Source organism: Plecotus auritus, assembly GCF_963455305.1.
Source record: "Plecotus auritus genome assembly, chromosome: 3".
NCBI lineage: Eukaryota > Metazoa > Chordata > Mammalia > Chiroptera > Vespertilionidae > Plecotus > Plecotus auritus.
In genome coordinates, this window is record NC_137772.1 from 211,302,330 (window position 1) to 211,328,933 (window position 26,604).

General features: G+C 39.9%; 2 protein-coding genes across 4 annotated transcripts in view; both read left to right on the forward strand.

Moving 5' to 3' along the window:
• SCYL2 (SCY1 like pseudokinase 2) overlaps positions 1-26,604 on the forward strand; it is a 55,513-nt gene that overhangs the window by 23,952 nt on the left and 4,957 nt on the right. For 2 of the 3 annotated variants that reach the window (XM_080660561.1, XM_080660560.1), the window contains 9 exons: positions 1,084-1,260; positions 2,773-2,784; positions 2,911-3,033; positions 11,467-11,580; positions 14,272-14,404; positions 16,707-16,825; positions 22,804-22,904; positions 24,460-24,526; positions 24,663-24,755. In XM_080660561.1, coding sequence (XP_080516687.1) covers positions 1,084-1,260; positions 2,773-2,784; positions 2,911-3,033; positions 11,467-11,580; positions 14,272-14,404; positions 16,707-16,825; positions 22,804-22,904; positions 24,460-24,526; positions 24,663-24,755 — 939 coding nt within the window. The remainder of the gene's footprint in view (positions 1-1,083; positions 1,261-2,772; positions 2,785-2,910; positions 3,034-11,466; positions 11,581-14,271; positions 14,405-16,706; positions 16,826-22,803; positions 22,905-24,459; positions 24,527-24,662; positions 24,756-26,604) is intronic. The other variant, XM_080660562.1, reaches the window with a different exon arrangement.
• Positions 5,159-6,412, forward strand: LOC308243851 (actin-like protein 7B; the record flags this gene model as incomplete). The annotated part of the gene is made up of 1 exon (XM_080659655.1): positions 5,159-6,412. One exon carries the CDS (start codon positions 5,159-5,161, stop codon positions 6,410-6,412), a length of 1,254 nt encoding a protein of 417 aa, XP_080515781.1.

Here is a 26,604-nt window from a genome sequence, read left to right on the forward strand (position 1 = left end):
GTTCAAAAATGAAATAGCATAAAAAAATTGGAAAGATAAATGTCAGAAAAGAAGCCCATAATCTGTGTCACTGTGGAACACTTAAGGGGACATGTTTGTATTGATGCTAGGCCTTTCCAGTTCCTCAACTCTCCCTCTCTGGCTTATTAAACAATGAATGTAATCCTATATAATAAAAGCCTAATATGCTAAGTGTCCGACTGTCCGACCTATCACTATGACGTGCACTGACCACTAGGGGACAGACACTCCGACTAGTAGGTTAGCTTGCTGCTGGGGTCCGACCGATTGGGATTGGGCAAGACAGGCCGGACACGCCCTGGAGTCCTCCTGCAGTCCCTCCCTGGCCCCGATCATGCACCAGTGGGGTCCCTCGGCCTGGTCTGCACCGTCTCACAATCTGGGACTCCTCTGGGGATGTTGGAGAGCCTGTTTAGGCCTGATCCCTGCAGGCCAGGCCAAGGGACCCCAGCGGTGCACAAATCCATGCATTGGGCCTCTAGTATAGTATAGTATATACTAGTATAGTTTCTATGAATGCTAAAGAAACCACTAGTTGGAAAAAGAAAAATTTCGGGTTCCAAAATAATGTCCCATGTTTTAATCTGTCAGATGTTAATTGATTATGTACTGCTTGTCTAGCCCTTTACTTAGATCCTATGGAGAATAAAGAGGAAACAAAAATTATTCTTGCTCTCAAGGCCTTTATAGTAAGTGTAAATAGGATTAACATGTGTGAAGCAATAATTAACAATATAAGACAGTGTTTAAATTGTGTGGTATGAATCATAAGTAATGAAGGAATTAAGAGGAAAAACATATTCATGAAGACTAATTGAGGGAAGGTTTCCTAAAGGAAGAGTGATTATGTATCGTTTTTTATCTGTGACATTACCAAATTATGTCTTTGTCCTGCTATAATTGGTAATAGCACCCTATTTTACTTTTAAAAGTGTCCCATTTTCAACCATAAATTATATGGTCACCTTACCCAAAGGGATTGGAAATTTTAAACTGTAATTTCAATGTAGTACTAAAGACCTGAAATAAAATTTAGTTTTATGAAACATTTTTTCCTTTCAGCGTGTCATTGTGCAGAGAATTTTGCCTTGCTTGACTTCAGAATTTGTAAACCCTGACATGGTACCTTTTGTTTTGCCCAATGTTCTAATGATTGCTGAAGAATGCACCAAAGAAGAATATGTCAAATTAATTCTACCTGACCTTGGCCCTGTCTTTAAACAACAGGAGCCAATACAGGTATGTATATAGATAATTTTCCTATTTATCTGCTGTTATTCAGTGATATTGGTCAATGGTGACTATCATTGAAAACAAGGAATGGATATGTGACTTTTAAAAAACTGAGGTAAATATAAGAGACTTCTTTTCCATTAGTCAGCTGTTTTTCATGTTTGAAGTGAACCATTCCTAAGATTATAATTGAACTTTCCAAGTAAATGTCTGCAGTTCTCTATAAGTTAACATCTCAGAAAGTTAATTGTAATGAGATTGTGCATGTGTTATGCTGTTCCCATTGGCCTTATTAAAAGTTACAGGTTTGGAAAAAGAAGTATCTTTTTCTCCTACATGCCTAAGTGTTTTTATTTGTTTTTTGTTTGTTCTATTATCCGGGGTTTTTCATTTACATAGGTTTATGCCAGTATTTTCTCTTTTATTTTACTGTTAATGAAGAGTTTCATCAGAAAAGGGAAAGTGCTTATAGCGCCCCAAAATAATATGTGTGTGTATTGTAAATGAAAAACATAATTAGTGTCTGATGTAAACTCTATTACAATAGTTATTTGCCAGATTCAAGGTGGTCTTGGATTTAAGAGCAGTAGGGTCATACACCTGGGTTGGAATCCGTCCTTTATCTCCTTACTTGAACAAGTCCTTAATCTTTTAAAGCTTCCATTTTGCTCATTTCCAAAATGAAAGAGGCTGTTGAGAGTAAATTAAATTTTCTGGCACATAGTAAATTATTACTTGCTTTTGCCACTTCATGGCAATCGCTTATTAATAAACTATCAGCTACCTGATTTAATGGTTTTGTGGCAGGCGGTTTGCAATCCTTCCCTTGAAAGGAGGGGGACAGAAGGAAGTCTTTGTGGTAAGGTAGGAGTTCCTGTGGCTCAGGAAAGGGCAGATGAAGGAACTGGTGACTTGGAAGCAGACTTGCGCAAACACCATTAAGATATCAGGAGGCAAAGTAGCGGAGCCACATGTCCACTAAGCTATGCATTAGTCAATATAGTATCACAAGGATACCATCTGAATTCTTATTTGCCTCCATTCTTTGGTACTCTTTTCCCCCTTAGTAGTCCAGCTAAAAATTCCTTCTGAAAAATTTTAACCGAGCCTTGGCAAGACTAAGTATTCTTTATGAACAGAAGAGGCAGTTTGTTCCTTATAATTTAGGTAGGTGGTGGCAGCTAGGTCAAAAAATGAACGGAGACATTTCTTTCTAGAATTTTTCCTGACAGTCTTCTTTATTCCTATACCTTTTCTTCTCTTGAGCTTCATAGAAACCAAGTGACAGAATTTACTTTTGGGGGCCATGTGATTTTGTTGCCCTCAGGCTTTCATTTCTTTACCCCGTTGCTTTCCAGATAGTTGATACTTGTGGGTGAGTGACATATTACTGAAGATTTGTGAGAGTTAGGAAATTAGTCTTTATTTAAATGCCTAAACTGAGAGCAGATGTTAAATATTGCGCTTCCAGAAATGTAAGAGACTTGATTTGTATGTTTTTGTCTTCCATGCCCTCAGGCTAGCAACATGGTGAGTGTGAAAATATATAACTTATTCTTTAGAATTTTATTCTTTAGAATATTCTTTTAATTTTGGGATATATAAAATCATGTAAAGATTCTGGAATTTAATGCATTATTCCCTTTTTCTACACAGATTTTGTTAATTTTCTTACAAAAAATGGATTTGCTACTAACCAAAACTCCTCCTGATGAAATAAAGAACAGTGTCCTACCAATGGTTTACAGAGCACTAGAGGCTCCTTCCATTCAGATCCAGGTATAATATTTGATTTCTTCCCCCCTCTAGTGATGATTTTGATTCTTAAAGCAAAAGAAAAAAGTAAAGTACACTTTGGATTTGAGTCATAAGATCTTTTATATAAATAACTCAGTAGTATATATTAATCCATTGAATTGCATCATACACAGTTACTAAAATGTACCCACTCTTAACTAAGTTATTTTATTTTTCTATGAGCACCGCCTTTGAATAGCATAAGGGTTGTCACATGAAAGAATTGGCTTGCCCTGCACAATCTCAAAAGTAGACCCAAGACCAATTAGTGGCTTCTTCAGAGTGTTACATCTGTCCAGTGTGAGGACAAGTTTATGACTCACAACTGTTCCTTCCAGATTAAGTGTCCAATCCTCCAGTTCTGTGACTTGTGATACCACCCTGGAGCTTGGTGATGCTTATAACTGTGATCCTTATAAAGTTGATATCTATGTAAGCCAGTTTCATAGTGCCATGTTCCAGAAACAGTTCAGCCAACAAAAATTCCCATGAGTTCTTCATTAACATGCTGACATGCTTCATAGCAATAACTCCCCTTTTCTTTCCTATCCATGTCTCCTAGTCCCTCAGTTACTTCTGCACCAAAAACTTCCTCAGCCCCAGTTGTTTCCCTTTCCTTTTTTTCTCTTATTTCTTTGTCACCGAAGTCCTAATAGATTTGGTTTTTGGGGGGTTTGGGGGCATTTTGGTATGGAGGGCCTTATGGGAAACTAGTGAATTTGTCCATTTTGGATGACAGACCATCTTTCTTTGTTTGGCAGAAGTGAGAAGTTCCTCTTTCTCCTTCACTCTCCACATCTAATCCAGTCATCTAATGTAAATGCAATGCTTGAGGCTAGAGATGGCACAGGAGTCAACCAACCCGTTAGATTAGATTCTACCTTCTAACTTTTCTAGAACCTGCCCCTGCTCTCTTCCACACTATCACAGCCCTGCTTTAGGATCCCTTTGAGTCTTAGAAGAATTTCTTCAATTCTCCTTTCAGGTCTTAGAGTTTTGCCACTTTATATTACAGCTAAACACAGATCTTTCTAAAATTGTTCTAGAAGTCAGATCTGAGCACTTCTATGCTTAGAGTATTTATGGTTTTCCAGCTGTCCTCAATTCAATCCAAGCTCCTATTCCTAGCATGTGAGCCTTCCCTGGGTGGCTCCGGGACCCTCCAGCTTCATCCATTTTTCCAAACACCTTAACTATAGGTAGTTCCCCACCATGCCCCCCTCTGAGCCTTTGCTCAGACTGTGCTGTCTGCTGGGGATGCCTTTTTCTCTTCAACTACCTGACAGATATCCACATATCTTTGAGAACTTGACTTAAGCATCACCACTCTAGGGAATCTTCTGACTCCCTCCCTCCAATGAATTCTCCCTTCTTTGTGCATCTCTGTTCTCCCAATGGACTTCCATCTGTAAAATCCCTGCCTCAATTCCATCTTCTTCCCAGTTAGGCTGGGCTCTGGTTGTGACTGGGTTCCTATCTATCACTGGCAGGCTATACTGGGCTGGATCCACCACAAACCCCAGTAAATGTTGAAGGAATGAAAGTACTGTCGGGGCCATCACACTCTGTAGGGAGACCTGGTGCATTGGAGTTAGATGAACTTCAGTTAAACTACAAACACTCCAAGAGCTGTGTGCTCATGGGCAAGTCATTGGAATTCTGAACCTCAATGTCCTCAGCTCTGTCTACCTCTCAGGATACTGTGGAGTAACATGTGAGGTTCCTGGTACAATGCCTGGCTTACTATAAGGGGTTAACTATGAATCACTCTGGCAGCCAAGAAGCAGAGAAGGAAGAGGTGTCCAGTTAGTGAGCAGGGGGTCAGGAGTGGGCTGTAAGGGGGTAGGAACACAAATCTCTGAGACCCCAGTGTGCTTGGGTTTCTAAAACTGTGCTGGTCACCTGCTCTGTTGTGAGCAAAGTCAAGTTAGGGGGATGGGAGTGAGGGTGACAGATCACAGGTGCCAACCCCTGGCTTCTGGAATGGACCAGCACCCAGTGACATCACAATCCTGAGTAGTTGCTCTGGCAGTGCTGGAGGGGGACCCTCATTTCTCTCCATGGAGCTCTAGGATGTGGATGTGAGAAAGGTGAGCAAGGAAGGCAGATGACGACGAGGAACAGCCTGAGCTCCATGCCCACGGGCACGGCTCATGGTGACACTGGAGAGGCAGGAACGCTGTCAGTTCCTGATGCTGGCATTCGGGACACAAGTTCAGCCACTCAGCTGAAGATGAAGCCCAAGAATGTGCACAAGATTAAGGCACTCATCGTCGACCTGGGCTCGCAGTACTGTAAGTGTGGCTATGCAGGAGAGCCAAGGCCCACCTACTTCATCTCCTCCACAGTGGGCAAGCCCTATGAGGCAGCTGATGTGGGCGATGCCCGCAAGGAGATCTATGTGGGTCATGAGCTGCTCAACATTGAGGCACACCTGAAGCTGGTTAACCCTCTAAAACACGGCATTGTGGTGGACTGGGACTGTGTCCAGAACATCTGGGAGTACATCTTCCACAAGGCCATGAAGATCCTCCCCGAGGAGCATGCTGTGCTGGTCTCCGACCCCCCGCTTAGTCCCAGCAGCAACCGGGAGAAGTATGCGGAGCTTCTGTTTGAGACCTTTGGCATCCCCGCCATGCATGTGACATCCCAGTCACTGCTGTCCATCTATTCCTATGGCAAGACCACAGGGCTGGTGGTGGAGAGTGGGCACGGTGTCTCGAATGTGGTCCCCATCTCAGAAGGCAACGTGCTGCCAGGCCTGACTGGCCATGTTGACTATGCTGGGAGCGACCTCACCAACTACCTGCTGCAGCTGCTCATCAAGGCCGGCCACAAATTCACCAGGGACGACCACCTGCACATCCTTGACCACATCAAGAAGATGTGCTGCTACTCGGCTTTCCAGCCTGAGGAGGAGCTTGGCCTGGACCTGGAGGAGCTGCGCGTGGACTACGAGCTCCCAGATGGCAAGGTCATCACCATTGGCCATGAGCGCTTCCAGTGCGCCGAGATGCTCTTCAAGCCCACCCTGGTGGGAAGCAGCCAGCCCGGCCTCCCTGCACTCACAGCCACTTGCCTGGGCCACTGCCAGGAGGCGGGCTTCAAGGAGGAGATGGCCGCAAACGTGCTGCTGTGTGGTGGCTGCACCATGCTGGAGGGCTTCCCTGAGCGCTTCCAGAGGGAGCTGAGCCTCTTGTGCCCTGGGGACAGCCCCGCAGTGGCTGCAGCTTCCGAGAGGAAGACCTCCGTGTGGACTGGTGGCTCCATCCTGGCCTCCCTGCAGGCCTTCCAGCAGCTCTGGGTCAGCAAGAAAGAGTTTGAGGAGAAGGGCAGTACAGCCATCCACACCAAGTGCTGAGTGGAAGCCAACAGGCCAGGCCTCGTGGGCAGGCGACCTCAGGCCACACTCTACCTTTACAGAATTTCACATAAAATTTTAACACAATGGCTCTTGTCTAGTCCGGATTTCTTGCTTTAGTCTGATAGCAGAAGGTTGTGGGGAGTTGGGTTTAGAGGTATCAGTACCTTTTGCTCTGCTGCATCTGGAGCAGCAGGGGTGGGAAGTGGGTGGGAGGGGCTCCCCTTACTGGCCCCTCCCCTCCTGAAGGTGACATCTCAGAGCCCAGAGTTTGGCTTCCTGTTCCATTAGCTCCTCAGGGTTCAAAACCCAATTCAGCAGACGCATTGCTAGCTCGTCCATGGACCAAGGGGTAAATGAAGGCTCAAATTAAGGACTAGCTTGGGTGTCATGTAGTTAAGTGGTGGGGGGACACTCAAAACCAGGAGTTTGACTTCCATCTCCTGTTTCTGCCAGATGTGTGTCTGCCCATAGCTTCATCATTGCTTGATTGCCCTGCTCCCTCACTAACCTCCCCTCACTGCCTGCCACCTTCATTGCAGCCCACAGGTGTATCTCTTCTGAGTGTGAGGGGCCTTTTCTATCCATCCACCTTTCCACTTCAGCCAAAATTGCAACCTTTTTTTCAGTCACAAAGTAGAGCCACTGAATCCAGAGAATGTTGGAGGAACCAGAAGGTCCCTTGGAAATCATGTGGTTCTCTCCCTCCTGTAGAGGTGGGGAAACTGAAGACCAGGAGGGAGGGGTCCATGTCAGTGGATGAGTCCAGGTCTTCTGTCCCAGGTCGTGATTATTTCCAGAAGGGCAAATGTGATTGCTTTAGTTTGGGCTGCTATAACAAAATACCACAGGCCAGGTGGCTTATAAACAATAGAACTTTATTTCTTACAGTTCTGGAGACAAAATCTAAGATTAGGGTGCCAGCAGGGCCAGGTTTTAGTGAAGGCCCTCTTTTGGGTTGCCAACTGCTGACCTCTTGCTGAGTTTTCACATGATGGAAGGGGTCTTTTAACTAATTTAAAGAATCAATTTACAAATTACCTGTATTAGTGAAGCAAAATGAGTCATTGCTTTTATTTATCAGAAATGTACTATTCTGGAAGGTTTGATTGATTATAGTTTAAATTATTATATACTTTCTTCCTACATGAGTATTTTACATGTAAATGAAAATGTCAAATATGTATGTGCCTTTTTCTTATGAAAACATCAAGTAGGTCTTCCCATACTCATAATTTTCTTTCATGCTTGGTAACTTAATTTTCTATTCAGAAATGTTTCTTCTGCATTGAAGCTAATTTGTGTAGCAGGTAGGTAGAAAAGCAAACAGTAATTTAGTGTAATCATTTCTAATTTACTTATAGTCATGCTTTTGTGTCACAAAAGTGATGTTAAAACATCATGTATTTGCCAAACTTAGTTTTGTAGTTTTGCTATTAAAATTTTGATTCTATGGCTGGCTACCTGGGAAGAAATTTTGGATTACTATTAAAGGTATGGTGTTTTTTTTTACATTGAAAAATACATACTTAACTAGGGCTCCTGCAAAATTTGTGCACTCAGTGGGTGTGGGGGTGCGCATGGGGGGTGTCCCTCAATCCGGCCTGCGCCCTCTCGCAGTCCGAGAGCCCTCAGGGGATGTCTGACTGAAGGCTTAGTTAGTGCTGCCGTGGAGCTGAAAGAGGCTCCCGACACCGCCACTGCGCTCACCAGCCATGAGCCTGGCTTCTGGCTGAGCAGCGCTTCCCCTGTGGGAGCGCACTGACCACCAGGGAGCAGCTCCTGCATTGAGTGGGATCGGGCCGTAACTGGCTCTCCGACATTCTCTGAGGAGTCCTGGATTGTGAGAGGGCACAGGCCAGGCCAAGGGACCCCACTGGTGCACAGTTGGGGACCTGGAGGGACACAGGAGGTTGGCCAGCCGGGGAGGGACCATGGGAGGGCTCCAGGGTGTGTCTGGCCCGTCTCACTCAGTCCAGATCGGCAGGACCCCAGCAGCAAGCTGACCTACCAGTTGGAGTGTCTGCCCTCGGTGGTCAGTGCACGTCATAGCGACTGGTTGACTGTCTGTCCCCTGGTGGTCAGTGCACATCATAGCAACTGGTTGACAGGTCAACTGTCTGCCCCCTGGTGGTCAGTGCCCATTATAGTGAGTGGTTGAGCAGCCTTAGCATATCATTAGCATATTACCCTTTGGTTGGTTGAACAGATGACCAGATGACCAGACACTTAGTATATTAGGCTTTTATTATATAGGATGTTAAGAACATTCCATTATAAAAATGGTTTCAAAAGTTTTTCATTTCATTGCTACTATAAAAATTCAGTATAGATTTTAGTAAAGAAAAACAGAATTTTAATTTTTAAAAGTTATTGACCATAGTTTTTTTTCTTAATGTGAGCCTAATACCACATGTATAAGGTCACTTTTTTGACTCATTTCAATCCTTTTCTGCTAAGTTCTTTTGTTTAAAGTTGTGAAGTTAAGGTTAAAAATTTTATTTTTATAAGGGCATGCTTTCTAAAAGGCAAGGATATGTTGCCTTTGTCCAAATGACATGGGGTTATTGGAGAAGGTGTACTTCTACTTTTTAGCCCTTTCCAAAGGAGTTGTCACTTAAAGCTTCTTGAAACATTCCCACGGGCTCTGTGTAGCCAACCTGGTTTTATATTCAGTGAGATTAGGAAGGAGAGGAAAGGTTAAGTGACCTAAAAAGGCCATTTATTCTTAATAAGGGGTTAGTTTTGCCAATAGGTATCAGCCGGTATTTTATTGAAATAGTTAAACCACCATGTATGATATTATTCAATACTAATGGCCCGGTGCATGAAATTCATGCACAGGTAGGGTCCCTAGGTCTGGCCGGTGATCAGGGCCGATCTGTGGGACGACCGGCAGGGCAATCAGGGGGCCCCTGCTGGCGCCAGCCTGGTGCTGCCTGCTCGCTGGCCCTGCCCCCTGCCGCTGGTCGCCTCCCTCTGCAGGGTGACTGGCAGGGCGATTGGGGGGCCTCCACTGGCACCCACCTTGGCTGGCCTGGGACCTGCAGGCTGGGGGCAGCTCTTGTGTTGAGCGTCTGCTCCCTGGTGGTCAGTGCGCGTCATAGCGACTGATCATTCCGCTGTTCGGTCGATTTGCATATTAGGCTTTTATTATATAGGATAAGTATTTAGTTACCAGTCCAATTAACTTGCATCAAACCTTGCTTGGTAAGAGTCTGATAAAGTTAAAGCCTGTCTGATAAAGTTAAAGCTTTGGGAGATTCCTAGAGCAAGAGCAAGAAACAGAAATCTTTTCCTCAAGCTTTATGCAGGTACACGGCTGGAAAGGAACTAATGAAATTCATTTTTGGAGTGATATTTTTGAAGTAGAAGTTTGATGTATTTAACAGACTAGAGAGAGATTAGAAATACATTTGGAAAAGTAGAAGATGGTTAACAAAAGTTAGGGTCCTTAGAGGCATTAATAGAAATCTATCTGTACCAGTTTTCTTACATTATTTACCTTTAAGATTAAACATAGAAGCTATGTTCATTCTCCTCTCCCCACCACCAATTACAGAAAAAGTATAAATGCAAGGCAGAAGTTCCTGAGAATGTGCTAATCCTGTCCTTGGGTTCTTCATCCTGTCTCCTCCTATGGAGAGAGCTCTCCTCTCCTTTCGCTAAGTGATTTGATCATAATTCAAGATTTGCCTCTTTGCAACCTATTGCTAGATTATACATCATAGTTCTCTTTCTTTCTCCCCTCCCCTTATTAATTAAAGACTGATCTTCCTTAAGAAGGTACCCTTTAGTAATGAGCACAGTTTCTTACGGACTACTCACCCTTGTTAATTGTCTCCCACCTGTGGAAAATGGGTCCTTAAATGTAGCTTGTATTTCTTATCCTCAGTGATGCCACCCATGTAATTATTATAGTTCTGAGTTGATATAAACATATAACTCTATTTGCCTTTTGAAAATCTGGGAATAAGTTAAATAAAATGCTTCCCAGTATTTTGATGACAGATTCTTAGTAGTTAACTTGTTTCTATCTGCTAACTACAAATGAATGTGTTTAACAAGTATTGTCAAAAACTCCTTCTCTGATACACATTTATACTTCCATTTTCTTTAGTAATCCCTCTGCTATGCTTTGCTACAAGGATCATTCTGGCCCTTCTAAGGTATCTGAGATATTCTTCAGCCAGTTGGTTCTCAGCCATTTTTGTTCTTTTCCTTATCTCACTTAGTCCACTTTTCCTCAGTCATCCTCCTTTTTCCTATTATCCTCAGAGTTCCCAGTTCCAATTATTTACACTGTGGCATGGCTTTAGTTAAAAAGAATGTTTTAAATAACTTTTACTTGTTTCTATGCGTTATACTTGCTTAAGTTTCAGAATTTAAAAGTACTTAAAAATATAAAGAAAATTAAAATCCTCTCTCAGAGATGCCTACAGTTAACATTTCTAGGTATCCTTCCAGTCTTTTATCCTAAGCCTGTAGACAGATACATATACATACACATTTTAAAAATTGGGACTATGTAATAGTGTCTTATTGCATTTTCTCCCCAATATTATTAAACAATGTTTTAAAATAGATTTTTAAAAATGTTTATATTACATTCCATCATATGGATATATGTAGCAGCTAAGAAATTTCTTATTTAAGAGTAATAGTTTTACATAACTTTGTTTTTAATTTCCCGTCTTTGTGAAAGATAGCAAAACTTAGGTATTCCCAACTTTCCTATTTTTAAAAATAAATGAAGAATTCTGTTATCAGGGAAAGAAATTAGGAATGAGACCAGGGGATTTTGGTATCCCATGCTAGTTTTAGAACCTAGTATAATTTTGAGTAAGGTCTCTGAGCCTGTTTCCTCATCTGTAAAATTGAAAACTGAAAATAACTATTATTTCAAATAGTTATTTAAAGGACAAAATGATGTAACGTACATAAAAGTTTATTTCAAACTATGTGACAAATTAGCCATGCAAATGCAAAATATTTTTTAATATGTGAGAAAAAAGATGAGTCCTTAAGACTGATCCAATTAATTTTCTTAATAGGAACTCTGTCTAAACATCATTCCAACCTTTGCAAATCTTATAGACTACCCATCTATGAAAAATGCTTTGATACCAAGAATTAAAAATGCATGTCTACAAACATCTTCCCTTGCTGTAAGTAATTGCATATTAATTTTTTATTTTCTTTTCTCATTTGTTTAAATAATTTTATTATTGTTTAATGACCCTTTTATAGTGTGTTCATGTATTTTGTCTTGGCTATAGGTAACTGCTAAGGTACTATAAAAGTAAGCAATAGCTATAGTTTTCCCTGTTGTATAATTTTACAGTAGTATATAATTTTACAGTAGTACATCCCTGATCTTATTCATTATCCCCTAATTTTGAGTGCTTTAATAGAAAATTTGAGTACTTTTTTTTCTTAATCCTTTTCTGGTTTAATTCACTATTGTGATGGTAGTCTTAAAGTAATCATGAGAGCTTAACTTGGTGTATAAACCTAAACACTTTTTTAATGACTTCCTTTTGTAAACTGCCTTTATTTTTAGTTATCTACTCTAAATATTTTTATCCCTCACTTTCTTGCTTACTTTCAAAAAGAGTAAAGGGAACAATAAAAAATAACTAAGAGTATCATTGGGGAAAATAGTTGTGCTAAAAAGTCTAGAGTAAGGGTAGTTGTCTCCTTGAATACAGAATTTTAATACTGTTATTTGGTAGTCAAGCTGGTACAATAAATAACAAAGTTATCGTGATCTCATATTGGGGGCAATAAATGTGCCCAACCTTTTCTCTAATTCTGAATCATAAGAATTATCTCATTGATATTTCTTTATAGAAGTAACATTGAATATTCTTTTCACTGCAAATACCAGCTTTAGAAAAAAGAGAGCAATGTCCTTCTTTCACCTGATCACTTCTTATTTTGATGTTTAATAATGGGCATAACATTAAATTTGCATTTAGCAAAGATAGTTCTTTGGAGATCTCATCAATTTTTTTTGGGGGGGGGATGGTGAAATGTGAATTTAAATAAAAGTAAATATTTGTAGCTTAATAGATTTATAGGCAAAAGAAGTTTAAATTATATACTCTTAACCTTATAGCCATCTAATCCATTTTAGTTCATGTTTTATTTATTTTTGTTTTTCTTTTTGGGAGAAAGACTCTTAGATGGAAAACAACACTAAAGTAGGAAAAAATATAATTGTTTACTGAAATGAACTTGTATGAAATGAAGTAAAAAAACATGAGTTCTTATTCTGACTCTGCTACTAATTATCCTTGTACCCTTAGGCAAGTCACTGTACCTCTCTAAGTGTCTGTCTTCATCAACATTAAAAGGATTTGAAATGCAGTCCATTTCTCTGAAATTTTCTAATTTTAAGATTAAATTTTCAAACTACGTAGTAGTAATATATAGCTTAAAACTCAGTTTTCAAAATGCCCTTTTAAAAATCACATAGTATTTTATGGCAGCATACGTTTTGTCAAAATAGATGTTCTAGATGAGTTCTAAGGTGGGAAGCATGGGTACTTAAATAATTTGTAATGCCCAGGGATGTTTATATCCGCTTTAAAGATGCCAACTGAGCCCTTAAAGGCATGTTGTTTATAAGGAATTATAATGAATGGATTTAGAACAGTAACTGAAATGGATTTACATTTTATAGATCACATTCAGTGCTCTTACCTTCACAGTGGCAAATGTGAATTCTTGAATTGCATTCATAGACATAGACCTCTAAGGTTTAAATATGCTAGGAAATTCCTGAAACGTGAATCATGAGTTAAAATTATATTTTAATACAGTTCCCTGAAAATAAAGAAGAAAAAAATTCTATGCAGAGATAGATAAAATGCTCCAAGAGCTCTATTTCTTCATGACTCACATGACTAATATTTTATATATCGTGAAAGAAAATAAAAGTAAACTTTTTTTAGTTCATATATCTTTGTGTATATCTATACACATACATACATACATATATAAAGAATGCAGCGATTCCTGTTATTAAACTAAGAGCAAGTTTAGCCTTTAGATATAATTTTGAATTTGTAAATTCCCTTGTGTTTGGGTTTCAGAAAACAACTACACATTATTTTTCAGAAAAATATTTTCATCTTTCTTGCAGAAATACAGTGCATTTTAAACTAAACTGTTTTCTGCTTTTCTTAGTTTACTTTTTTTAAAAAAAATAAATGGAGTTTTATTGATAAGATCCTGGCTTAGAGTATTCTGTCTTTACAAATTCCAGCTAAAAAAATAGTGTGAAATATTTACCAAAATAATCAAATGAATGATAGAATTTTTATAAAAAAGTTCATAAATATCAGATTTTAATAGCTGTATTAAAGATATATTTAGAAACAATTTTATGTAGGACAAATATGGATTCTCTTTGCATATTGTTAAAATATTTAAAGAATGAATTGAACCTGAGTTATAGAAAAATACTGGAAGCACAGTAAAATTGATTACTTGGTAGGAGAATGTAGTCCTTTTTATGACTCAGATGCCCCAAAGAAATGTTCTTAGTACAGTAAACACATAGTAAAACTTCTTAAGTCCTAATCACTTTATTTAAAATGATACAAAACTGAAGTCATTCCATACCTTTAGCTAACTAGTATCCTGGTAAAGTCATCATAAATTTTTTCTGAAACAAGTCAGGGGAGTTAGTAAATATGTGAATTTCTTATATTAATAAAGGATGAGAGCTTTTAAACCTACTTTCATTCTTGAGTTATTTTTAACATGCTTATATGAAGATTAAATACTTAAATATTTTGTTCTGTACTACAAGACTTTAAATGACTAATTCAATTTACCTCTTTTAATAGGTTCGTGTAAATTCATTAGTATGCTTAGGAAAGATTTTGGAATACTTGGATAAGTGGTTTGTACTTGATGATATCCTGCCCTTCTTACAACAAATTCCATCCAAGGAACCTGCAGTCCTCATGGGGATTTTAGGTAGCTGAAAACTTTTGTCATTTGATACTACTTTATCATTTTACAGTCATGCAAATACATTTTTCACTCTATAGAACCATTGTACTCTACTTTCACATATATAGCTTTCAGTAATTGGAGAATGATGGGATAAATGCCATGATATAACTTTTCTTTGTGTTAATTTTAGCAAAAGCAGTAGAACCTTGACATTTACAAAGGAATAAGACATTTGGGAATTCTAGCTTCACAAATACCATGATAGCATATAGTTTGCCCTGTAAAATGGTACCAAAAAAGAGAGGCAAGCAAAGCTACTTGAAATACTGATACTAGTCTTTATGGTAATTCCTAATGTTTATTTGGTACCCAATTTGTAAGAGGCGCTAGGCTAAGTATTTTCTCTGCATTATCTTATTTTGTACTCTCCAAAATCCAATGAGATATAGATACTCTTATTTCTGTTTTACTATAGTAAACTGAGGCTCAGAAGTGAAGTAAGTTCTTGAAGAATGCACAACTGTTAAGTGATGGAGCTGGTTTGGTTTTTTGTTTGTTTGTTTGTTTTAAATTCTTTCCCGACGATATTTTTTCCATTGATATTTAAAGAGTGTAGAAGGAAGGGAGGAGGGAGAGAGAGAACATCTGTGGGGAGAGACACATCAATGGGTTGCCTCCCGCACACGCCCTGACCAGGGTTGGAAATTGAACCTGGAACCCAGGTACATGTCTTTGACTGGGAATCCAACGTGAACCTTCAGTGCTCCAGACGACGCTCTAATCACTGAGCACACCAGCCAGGGTTGGTTTTTAATTTAGATATGTTTAAATCTTAAGCCCTGTGTTTCTCTGCTAAGTGATGTGCTGATAAAGCATATTAGCCTTATGGCACGTTTTATTGTATCAGCATAATTACAGATTATTATGTCAAGAACTCTGAAATTGTTGAACAGTTAAAGCTATGAGAGTCCAATCTGGAAATGTTGGAGGTCTACTCTACTAAGAGAAACAGACATAATTATGGAATCACAAAAACAATTAAAAGTTCACTTGTTACTAAATTTGAAGTTCTTCATTAATTTTGAAGAAAAACTATATTACTCAGCCATATATTTTTATTTATTTATTATTTTTTTAAAAAAATATATTTTATTGATATTTTACAGAGAGGAAGGGAGAGGGATAGAGAGCTAGAAACATCGATGAGAGAGAAACATCGATCAGCTGCCTCCTGCACACCTCCCACTGGGGATGTGCCCGCAACCAAGGTACATGCCCTTGACCGGAATTGAACCCGGGACCCATGTATTTTTAACACCTATTACAGTGTCTGGTCTATAGAAAGCCCTCAGTAAATATTTGCAGGAATGATCAGCAAGTAATTTATTGTGGACCTCTGGAAATGTAGCACTTTTGGGATATGGTATGAAATTTGTGAGCTCAAAGAAATTAGTCTTCTTGAGAAGGTGTTTGGCATAGTGGAAAGAGCTCTAGTCCCAATCTGTTTCTTCATCTATCAAATGAGGATGAAAATAACATCATTATAAGTGGAGTCTTGTGAGAATTCAGTGAGAAAACTGAAGAGAAAGTAATTAGTATAGTGCCTAACAAATAAGCATTCAGTACGTTCACAATAAAGTTAATCTTTCAGTATATAAGTGAAGTGTACATTAACAGAATAATAGGAGATGGTGTGCTACTCAGTTTTGGATTATATGCAAAATGCTTGCAACACAAAAACATTTAGAGAACGAGGAGTAAATGTGCTCTGTTGATCAAATGCAGCGTTTGTGGAATAGGTGGAACCAGTAGTCTTGAAGGTCCAGTAAATTGATGAGATAATAGAGGAGGGTTGTGTGGAGATGAATTAAATTATTAAGGTTCAAACATGTTGAGTGTTATTGGTTAAAGATGTGAATAAATGTATAGGAGCTCTACCCATACACTTTGAAGTAGATGTCTCTACTTGAATGAGAGGTCTGAAATATATAACCTAAATGTTTTCAGGGTAGAGGGCATTCTGTAATCTTCCTGCTGCACTGTAAGAACTGTACTTAGTTCTGATAGGCTTTTAATGTTATGCTATTATTACATGTGCTCTTAAACTAAAGAATACATAAATATGTCCTGGTGTTTAAATCTAAACTGATGACAAAGCTGGAAATCATTCCATATGCCATATGTAAGAGCATCCTCATCCTAAGCACTGATAAGGAAACATTTGTAGCTAAACTGATTGTCAAGAGATTTCATGTAGATAAGCTGTTTTCCTAATTTCTATTAATTTGTGGTATTGAATTGTAAAATTATTCTTTTCTATCAGGCATTTACAAATGTACTTTTACTCATAAGAAGTTGGGAATCACCAAAGAGCAGCTGGCTGGAAAAGTATTGCCTCATCTGATTCCTCTGAGTATTGAAAATAATCTTAATCTCAACCAGGTAGGAGGAGTTTTGTGCTTCATTCACTTTATTCAGTTTACTGTTTCTTGGCATTAAATATATTACATATTTGTATTGGTAAAACAAGGAAAACTGTCACAGAAAGCTTGTGGGTTTGAAGTAAGGGGTATGTGAGGTGGAAGGGTGGATTATTGGAGGCTTCATTGGGAGATAGTAAATGAGCAGAATGTTGAAAGATGTATAGGATTTGGGGCTACTTTACATTTGGGAAGTAGACATGAACAAAGAAATATTAATGTAATGTGCCTGGGATATGTAGTCATTATTGCTACATAGTAAGTCACCATAAACTTGATGGTTTAAAACAACAAGCACTTATCTCACAGTTTCTATGGGTTGGCCAAACCAGAGCCTGGATTCTCTGCTCAGTTTCTCTTACTTCTACCATCAAAGACTAGGTCTCACCTGAGGGCTCGGCTGGTGTAAGGATCTGCCTCTAAGCTCATTACATGGCTGTTGGCAGGATTCAGTTCCTTTTGGGCTGTTGGACTGAGGGCCTCAGTCACTCTCTCTCTTAGCTGGATGCCACTGTCAATTCCTTGCTTCACGGATCTCTCTAGCATGGAAACTTGTTTTATCAAAGCTGGAAAGAGAGAGAATCTGCTAGAAAGATGGAAATTACAGTCTTATAAAGTAATTAAGGAAATGACATTCCATTACCTTTGCCATGCTCTGTTGGTTACAGGCAGATCACAGGTCCTGCCAATGCACAAAGACAGGGGATTGCACAAAGGCATGAGTAGCAGAACGAAATGACAGGGAACCATTCTACCCTATCTGCCACTGGGAATGAAGAATTTAATTTGAACGAGAGATACCTATAATACAATAGGGGAGTAGTGATATGGTAAGTTAGTCTAGAATAGGTATGATTTAAATATCCAAACTTTCAAGGTATGGTAAATGAGCAAAGGAGTAATGTGTTCAGAGTATTATAAAATTGCCTCTCTGTATACCTTTATCACTGTGGTTATCACAGCCATGTACTTACATGCCTGACTGTCCTGGAAGGCTGATTTTTATAGCTTATTCTTCAATATATCTTCAGCAGTCAGTGCAGTGCCAGAAACAAAAATATTTATTGAGAGGAAATTTGAGGTACAGAGTAATGGCATAGTTTGTTCACCACAGAACTAGTGGTTAATGAAGTATAATGAAAAGACTGAGAAGGATTGCTTTTAAACTGAGAGTTCAGAAATAGATAGGCAGGCAAGATTCAGAATTAAGGACTGAAAGTGAATTAGAGCAAAGCTAGGAGTTCAGCAAGAGAGATTTGGGCATAAAGGGACAGTGCTGAGTGAATGGAATTTTGGAATTAGAGAAATGTGTGACATGAATCAGACCCCAAATTTCTTTTAAGTGGTAGGGTAAGCCTCTGAAAGTTTGTGTTCCTAGATTTTAGTTTGGGGCTTTGTTTTATGGCGAAGTGGAGGGTCCTTTTCCCCACTGGGTGCTGAGGGTGTAGTTCTCACAGTATCTTGAGAAAAGAATTTTCTAAGACTTGCGCAGGAGAATGAGTGATTTTTATTTGCCTGGAATTACACCCCTAGATTTCCAAGGTACCATTCCCCTTAGTCCAGTCATAGGAGAAATATAGCTGGGGTTTCAATAAAGCTAGAGGCAAAGCCAGTGTCCAGAGTTTCCTTTCCATGTTGGAGCTGGGTCCATTTCAGCATCAGGCTAGTTGCAGTCCATTAGTCCATTGTGTGTGGGGTGAATGCAAGGGAGCCCCACAAGCCCAGAGTCACATAAGTCCCAAGAGTCCCAAGAGCATAAGAGAGCAAGCTTCTTTGTTCAGAGAATTGAGTATCCCAAATTTTTGCGCCCTTGCAGTGGCCACCCCCATTCTGGCCGGCCACCTCTGTCCCTAGGTGTGATTGGTATCAACCACCTTCGCTAGTCCCCCCAACTTTACTGAGTATGTGTCTGTCTTCTCTTTGTTGGACCCCTGAGAGGGTAACGTTGTAGTTTCCTGGTAAAGCTGCCTAAATGACTGCTTGTAATATCTGGCTCCCCACTTTGCTCCTTTCCTATTATTAATAACTAGGTTAATTACAACCGTTTCAGCTTGTTAAATTTCTTTATATCTTGGATGGCATGGTTGAGGTTATGATAGGCAAAAAAGGGACAAAGTGAATGTTGAGGAAGAATAGGATGATCATATGTCCAAAATAGTCTTCAACTTTGGGTCATTCCTGTTCTTATATTTATGATTTAAAGTATTTAAAATATTCCCAAATGCTTATTTTAGGATATATAATTTCATTTGAAATGTGGTGTTAGATTTGTTCAGCTTTGTGGTTGATTTTTTTAGGGGCCTATTTTCATCAACAGAAATACTTTGATTCATATGTTATGGCATTTTAAAATAGTTAGTGGTCTAACTTAGAGTGCTCGCTTTCGTATATATTTTATGGATAGGGTTCCTAACTCAAGACTCTCCTGTCAGTTCTGATGTAAAATAATCTAAGTATATTATGCATTATGTGGAAAAGATAAAGTAACTTAGGAAAATATATTTTTAGCATTTGATTAAAAAACAGCAAATTCCACACAGCAATTAAAACACAATCACAGCGGTGTTTGGGAGGGTTTCTAAGACCATCCCAGATTCAGTGATTCCCTAGGACCGTGGTCGGCAAACCGCAGCTCACGAGCCACATGCGGCTCTTTGGCCCTTGAGTGTGGCTATTCCACAAAATACCACGGCCTGGGCGAGTCTATTTTGAAGAAGTGGCATTAGAAGAAGTTTAAGTTTAAAAAATTTGGCTCTCAAAAGAAATTTCAATCGTTGTACTGTTGATATTTGGCTCTGTTGACTGAGTTTGCCGACCACTGCCCTAGGACTCATAGGCCTCAGCATAAAATTGTATTCATGGGTGATTCCTTCTCTCCCTCTCCCTCTCCCTCTCCCTCTCCCTCTCCCTCTCCCTCTCCCTCTCCCTCTCCCTCTCCCTCTCCCTCTCCCTCTCCCTCTCCCTCTCCCTCTCCCTCCCCCTCCCCCTCCCCCTCCCCCTCCCCCTCCCCCTCCCCCTCCCCCTCCCCCTCCCCCTCCCCCTCCCCCTCCCCCCCTCCCCCTCCCCCTCCCCCAAGGAGTGAGGATATTTCCCCCATAGCTTTTCAGAGACAATGAAGGGAGGGAGGGAGAGAGAAATATGATGTGAGAGAGAGACACATTGACTGGTTGCCTCTTGCATGTGCCCTGACTAGGGGCAAGGAGCGACTGCCACCCACTGAGCCACTCTGGCTGGAGTGAATGGGTGATTTCTTTTTCTTTTTCTTTTTTTTTTTTAATATATTTTATTGATTTTTAACAGAGAGGAAGGGAGAAGGATAGAGAGTTAGAAACATCGATGAGAGAGAAACATCGATCAGCTGCCTCCTGCACACTCCCTACTGGTGATGTGCCTGCAACCAAGGTACATGCCCTTGGCCGGAATCGAACCTGGGAGCCTTGAGTCCGCAGGCCGACGCTCTATCCACTGAGCCAAACTGGTTAGGGCGAATGGGTGATTTCTTATGGTAAAAGAATATAAAGCAAAATCAGCAAAGGGAGAAGGCAAAGTAGGGGCTGGGGGGCAGGCTCAGGCTTCCAGAGATATCTCCTGCTGGAGTCACACAGGATGCACTTAATTTCCCAGATAATGAGTTGTGGCCATATGTGTCAAATGTTGCCAACCAGAGAAGCTCATTCGACTCAGTGCCTGGAGATTTTTATTGGGAGCTGATCAATAGCACCCTCTGCCTGTCATGTACTCAAATTCAGACTCCCAGAAGAAAAGCAGGTGTTCAGCATGAAATGCATTCTTTGTGCAGGTAGGCACAGTTTGCCACTATCATCAGTTAATGGGGGGAACCCGCTAAATTCCTGGACACAAGCCAAGGGCCAACCTCGTAAGCAGGCCTTTCAAGGAGAGCAGTCAGGCCTGTGTTAACTCTTGCACCAACTACATGCGGCATGGATGACTGTCAGAAACATAATGTTGAGCAAATGAAGGTAGACATAGAAGAGGATTGAAAAAATAGTCAAAACTTCGTGCTAGAAGCCAGGCTAGTGTTTACTCACAGGGTGTGTGTGGGGGGGTGGGCAGTAAATGACTAGAAGAGAGCAGAAGGAATCTCTGGGGTGCTGCCAATGTTCTGTTTCTTCATATGGCTACTGGTTAAGTTCAGTTTGTGAATTTTTTGAGATGTGCACTTATATGTATATTTTTCTGTTAGTATGTTATACTTCATTAAAAACTTTTAAAAACTAATTAGCAGAGAGTCAGTCACAGTAAGGAAACATGCCTTTTGTTACTCTCCTGGTAAGACAAAGGATAAATGGATGGTTGAGCATGGTGAGAGGCAATGCAATGTAGAAAAGAGCTAAGCTTTGAAGACACAGTATCAATTCTAAATATGCCATGTAAGTTATTTAATATCTCTGAGTAAGTTACATGCTTATTGATGTTAGAGAGAGGGGAAGCGAGAGAGACATCGATGTGAGAGAGAAACAGGATTGGTTGCCTCCTGTCTGTGCCCTGACCGGAGATTTGAAGGACCTGAAACCTTTTCAGTGTAGGGGCCAACTCTCCAACCAGCTGAGCCACACCAGCCAGGGCATTTGCTTTCTCTCTTGCTGACCTTGAGTTTCCTCATTTATAAAATAGAAATGTTAATAAGTCAACTTTGAAGGGTTGTGAGGATTAATGAAATAGTGTATGTATAAGCACCTAGTGCAAAGATGTAGTTATGAGATTTGGAGAGGGGAAGGAAGTTTCTAGATTTTTCCTATAATATATGGTATCCTATATAATAAAAGGGTAATATGCAAATCGACCGAACGGCAGAACTACTGGTCGCTATGATGTGCACTGACCACCAGGGGGCAGACGCTCAATGCAGGAGCTGCCCCTTGGTGGTCAGAGTGCTCTCACAGGGGGAGCGCCACTCAGCCAGAAGCCAGGCTGATGGCTGGCAAGCGCAGCAGTGGTGCGGGAGCCTCTCCTGCCTCCGCGGCAGCGCTAAGGATGTCTGCCATCAGTCGGACATCCCCCAAGGGCTCCCAGACTGCATAGGCCAGGCTGAGGGGACCCCACCCCCCTCCCGCCTAGTGCACAAATGTCGTACACTGGGCCTCTAGTTATTTAAATACATTTTTATGATGATCCTGAAGGGGACTATAAGAATTATTTAACCAAAGTTTAACTACTACATTAAGATATAGTGTTAGATTTTCTTTATGAACTTTAATTATTTGAAAGTTAGATTATGTATATTTATTTAGTATTTCTTTTTTTAAAATATATTCTTATTGATTTCAGAGAGAAAGGGAGATGGAGAGAGAGAGACATCAATGATGAGAGAGAATCATTGATTGGCTGCTTCCTGCATGCTCCCTACTGGGGATCAAGCCCGCAACCCAGGCATGTTCCCTCAACCGGAATTGAACCTGGGACCCTTCAGTCTGTAGGCTGACGCTCTATCCATTGAGCCAAATCAGCTAGGGCTACTTAGTATTTCTAACTTTTTAGAAAACAAGGCTTACTTTGGCCAAACATTTTTATAATAATCTGAATACATAGTCATATTTTTTATGCATTATTAAGCAGATTGCTTCTAGATATGCACAAATTTTGATTATTCTAGAAAAATCAGTATGTAATAACTGCTGGGGATGAATTTATATGAGACCCATGGATAATAGCTGTTAGACAATCAGGATATAAAATTAATTGAGACATGTTTTCTGGAACTTAAAAGTCTCATCAACTATATACACCACCATACTAAGATACTGTGAAAACTTGCTATGATATGCTGAATTTAAATATACTTTTTATGACATCAATGCTATGAGTAGGTCATATTCTGGTGAAAATAGAGGATATTATGTTTCACTTGCTGAATTATCTTATTAGATAACATTTGTTGCTAACTTGAAACATAACCATATCAACTTCTTGTTATACCAGTTCAATTCGTTCATTTCCGTCATTAAAGAGATGCTTAATAGATTGGAGTCTGAACATAAGACTAAACTGGAACAACTTCATATAATGCAAGAACAGCAGAAGTAAGTAGGTGGCATGTGAATTTTTTGTGGTTAAGTGTGAGATTAAACTTATCTAATGATTAATTTTCTGAAATGCAGACTAGAAAAATTGATAGATTTTAGCTTGACTATATGTCAAGCATTAAAAAAAAAATCCCAGCATATTAAATTGAACTGAGTTAAAATGGACTGTTGTTGAAAATTTAATGTTATTTCTGAGTACAAAAGTATAATAATATGATATAATCTTAGCATTTTCTCTACATAGAGAAAATTCTGTTTCTGAGAAAATCTCGTCAGCATTACCCGCTGGTGCTGTAAACTCAGGGTGTTGATCATCAAGATCACCACTTATAAGTATTTTTCAAATCTATTAAACCTTGGTGTTTTAATTTCCCCCTTCCTCTTTTCTCTAACCCCAGAAACATTTATAGAATGTTCATTTTATGTTCAAAGGAAGAAGGGAAAGGTAAAAGTTATGCACTAGAGAATGCTAGTTTATTAAAATAAAATCTTTGCTGTATTCTTTGCCCCAGGGGGAAAAATACACACACACATGGTTTTAGGATACTTGTTAAACTTTGACCATAAGCCAAAGACATCTGTCAATCAGTAAAATTGATATCAATTGTGAGCAAGGTTCCCAAATAGAAACTCTTTAGCTTCTACCCCAACGTAAGATGAAGGCTTATGTAAGTAAATACACAAGGTGTATTGTAGAATGATGTGAAATAGCCTTGTGTGCTCTAAGTATTCTGTGATCTTCTATAATAATAAAAGCGTAATATGCTAATTAGACTGGACATCCTTCCGGATGAAGCCAGGGCTGCGAGGGAAGCCCAGGTCCCAGGTGCCAGAGGGAAGCCAGTGCCGGCAGCCGGGGAAGGCAGGCCTACTCTTGCACAATTTTCCTGCATTGGGCCTCTAGTATATATATATTTATGATGCTTGATCGATTGACTATATAAACATAGAAACCCTGAAAAATAATTTTTAAAAATTTATAACAAATTTTTAATATCTAGCATTTATACTTAAGGTATAAATGAACCTTCTCTTTTTCTTTTATTTTTTTTCTTTATTGATTAAGGTATTACATATGTGTCCTTATCCTCCCAATGCCCCCCCACCCTACTCCCTCTTTTTCTTTTTCCAATATAAATCCTATCTTTTTTTTCAAGATGTAGATCTGGTCCACATCACAGTGATTATAGCATTTATTGTTAGAGTCACAGATTCTGAACTTTTCCCCATATTACATCTTATCACTCAGTGTATAAACTGATGGTAAGAACCATGCTTGCCTGGTTTTAATACATCCTGAGTAAATTTTGCATTAAATCTCAAATGTTGAGTTAAAAAAAAAGACTTGTATACAAATGTTCATTTGCGGGGGCGGGCCAAGCAGACATTACTAGTAAATAGTGAAAAATATTTATGGCTCTTCTTAAAGAATGAAGTTGCATTTTGTTCAGGTTCTGATAAACTCCATGTGAATGAATTAATTTTAGCATGCATATTTCAAAAACATGCATTCCTTTTTATTGCTTTGTCATAATTATCAATTTTGCTGCAGATCTTTGGATATAGGAAATCAAAGGAATATTTCTGAAGAGACAAAAGTTACAAATGTTGGATCTCAGGTATGAAGATATTTAGATTAAGTTTTTGTAAAAAGTGCTTCACAGTGTGCTTCATTTGGGGGCTTTTGATCTTTAAGAAGTAAAATCACAATATGTTTTTATGTCATTTAAGCAGTTGACTTTTCTATTTCATCAGATTGACAAAGTTTTTAACAACATTGGAGCAGACCTTCTGACTGGTGGTGAATCAGAAAAGAAAGAGGATGTGTTACAGAATAAACATAAAAGAGTAAGTTTCTTTACTGTTCTTTTTATCACATATATATATATATATATATATATATATATATATATACACACACACACACACACACACATATATATATACACACACACACACATATATAATATATAATATGTATATATATATATCCTGTCTAATAAAAGGGTAATATGCAAATTGACGGTCACTCCAACACACAAGATGGCTGCCCCCATGTGGACACAAGATGGCCGCCACAAGATGGCCGGCAGGGGACAGCAGTGGTGGGTGATCAGGGCAACAGGGAAGGACAGTTGGGAGGGACCAGGCCTGCAAGGGAGGACAGTTGGGGGTGATCAGGCTGCAGGGGAGGGCAGTTAGGGGGGACCAGGCCTGCAGGGGAGGGCAGTTGGAAGGGAACAGGCTGGCAGGGGAGGGCAGTTGGGGGGGGACCAGGCCTGCAAGGGGAGGGCAGTTGGGGGGGACCAGGCCTGCAGAGGAGGGCAGTTGGTGACGACCAGGCCGGCAGGGGAGGGCCGTTAGGGGCAGCCAGGCTGGCAAGGGAGGGCAGTTAGGGGTGACCGGGCCAGCAGGGGAGGGCAGTTAGGGGTGACCGGGCCAGCAGGGGAGGGCAGTTAGGGGTGACCAGGCCAGCAGAGGAGGGCAGTTGGGGGAGACCAGGCCGGCAGGGGAGGGCTGTTAGGGGCAGCCAGGTTGGCAAGGGAGGGCAGTTAGGGGCAGCCAGGTTGGCAAGGGAGGGCAGTTAGGGGTGACCAGGCCAGCAGGGGAGGGCAGTTATGGGCAATCGGGCTGGTAGGGGAGCAGTTAGGCGTCGATCAGGCTAGCAAGGGAGTGGTTAGGGGGTGATCAGGCTGGCAGGCAGAAGCGGTTAGGGGCAATCAGGCAGGCAGGCAGGTGAGTGTTTGGAAGCCAGCAGTCCTGGATTGTGAGAGGGATGTCCAACTGCCTGTGATTGGGCCTAAATGGGCAGTTGGACATCCCTCGAGGGGTCCCAGATTGGAGAGGGTGCAGGCTGGGCTGAGGGACAACGCCCCCCCCCCCCCCTCCGTGCATGAATTTTGTGCACCGGGACTCTAGTATGTATGTGTGTGTGTGTGTGTGTAAACCACAGACTTTTGTTGGGAAATAATGTTTAGCATCTTAACAAGAAATATTATTTATTTATTTTTATGAAATTTAAAAGTTATCAGTGGAACATGAGCTGACCCATGTTGAGAATAAACATGCTTATGATTTTTAGTTGCTTTATTATAGCCTCCCACAGGGTAACATTTCTAGATTGCCTAACTCCTTTGTCTTTTCTGCTGTACTTGGTCAGTGTCATACCCCTTGGTAAATTCTGTCTTTTTTCTGCTTCTGATTTTGCATACTAAACTATAAAATTATACTTTTCAATTGCAATATTGGTAGCATCCAATATAAAATACTACTTCAATTTTGAATTTCTGCTGAGGGCAGTTTTCCTCTTTTCATTCAACAAATGAGAATACCTATGTGTGTAAAGCCATTGTGGCTTTTCAAAATTGTAAGAGTTTATAGTTTAGCAAGATTGATAAAATAAACACAAATGTCAAATTTGATGCAGGCATTGTGAAAGAAGCTGCTTACTTCTTCCTTTGCTTTTTTATGAATTCCTAAAATATTTTTGGAGTGAAATAGACTAAAGTTGAACAAAATCTCCTAATTTTACAAAATGAAATCACCTAATCATATTCTCATTGTCTGTAAAAATATGATTTAATGAATGTTCTTAAAACAATAATTGTTTTCATACTAGAAATATTTTAGCACTGATTCTGTAACTTTCTACCTAAAGATTATTTTTTGCAGTTTGTTTAAAGTTAATTCAAAATGT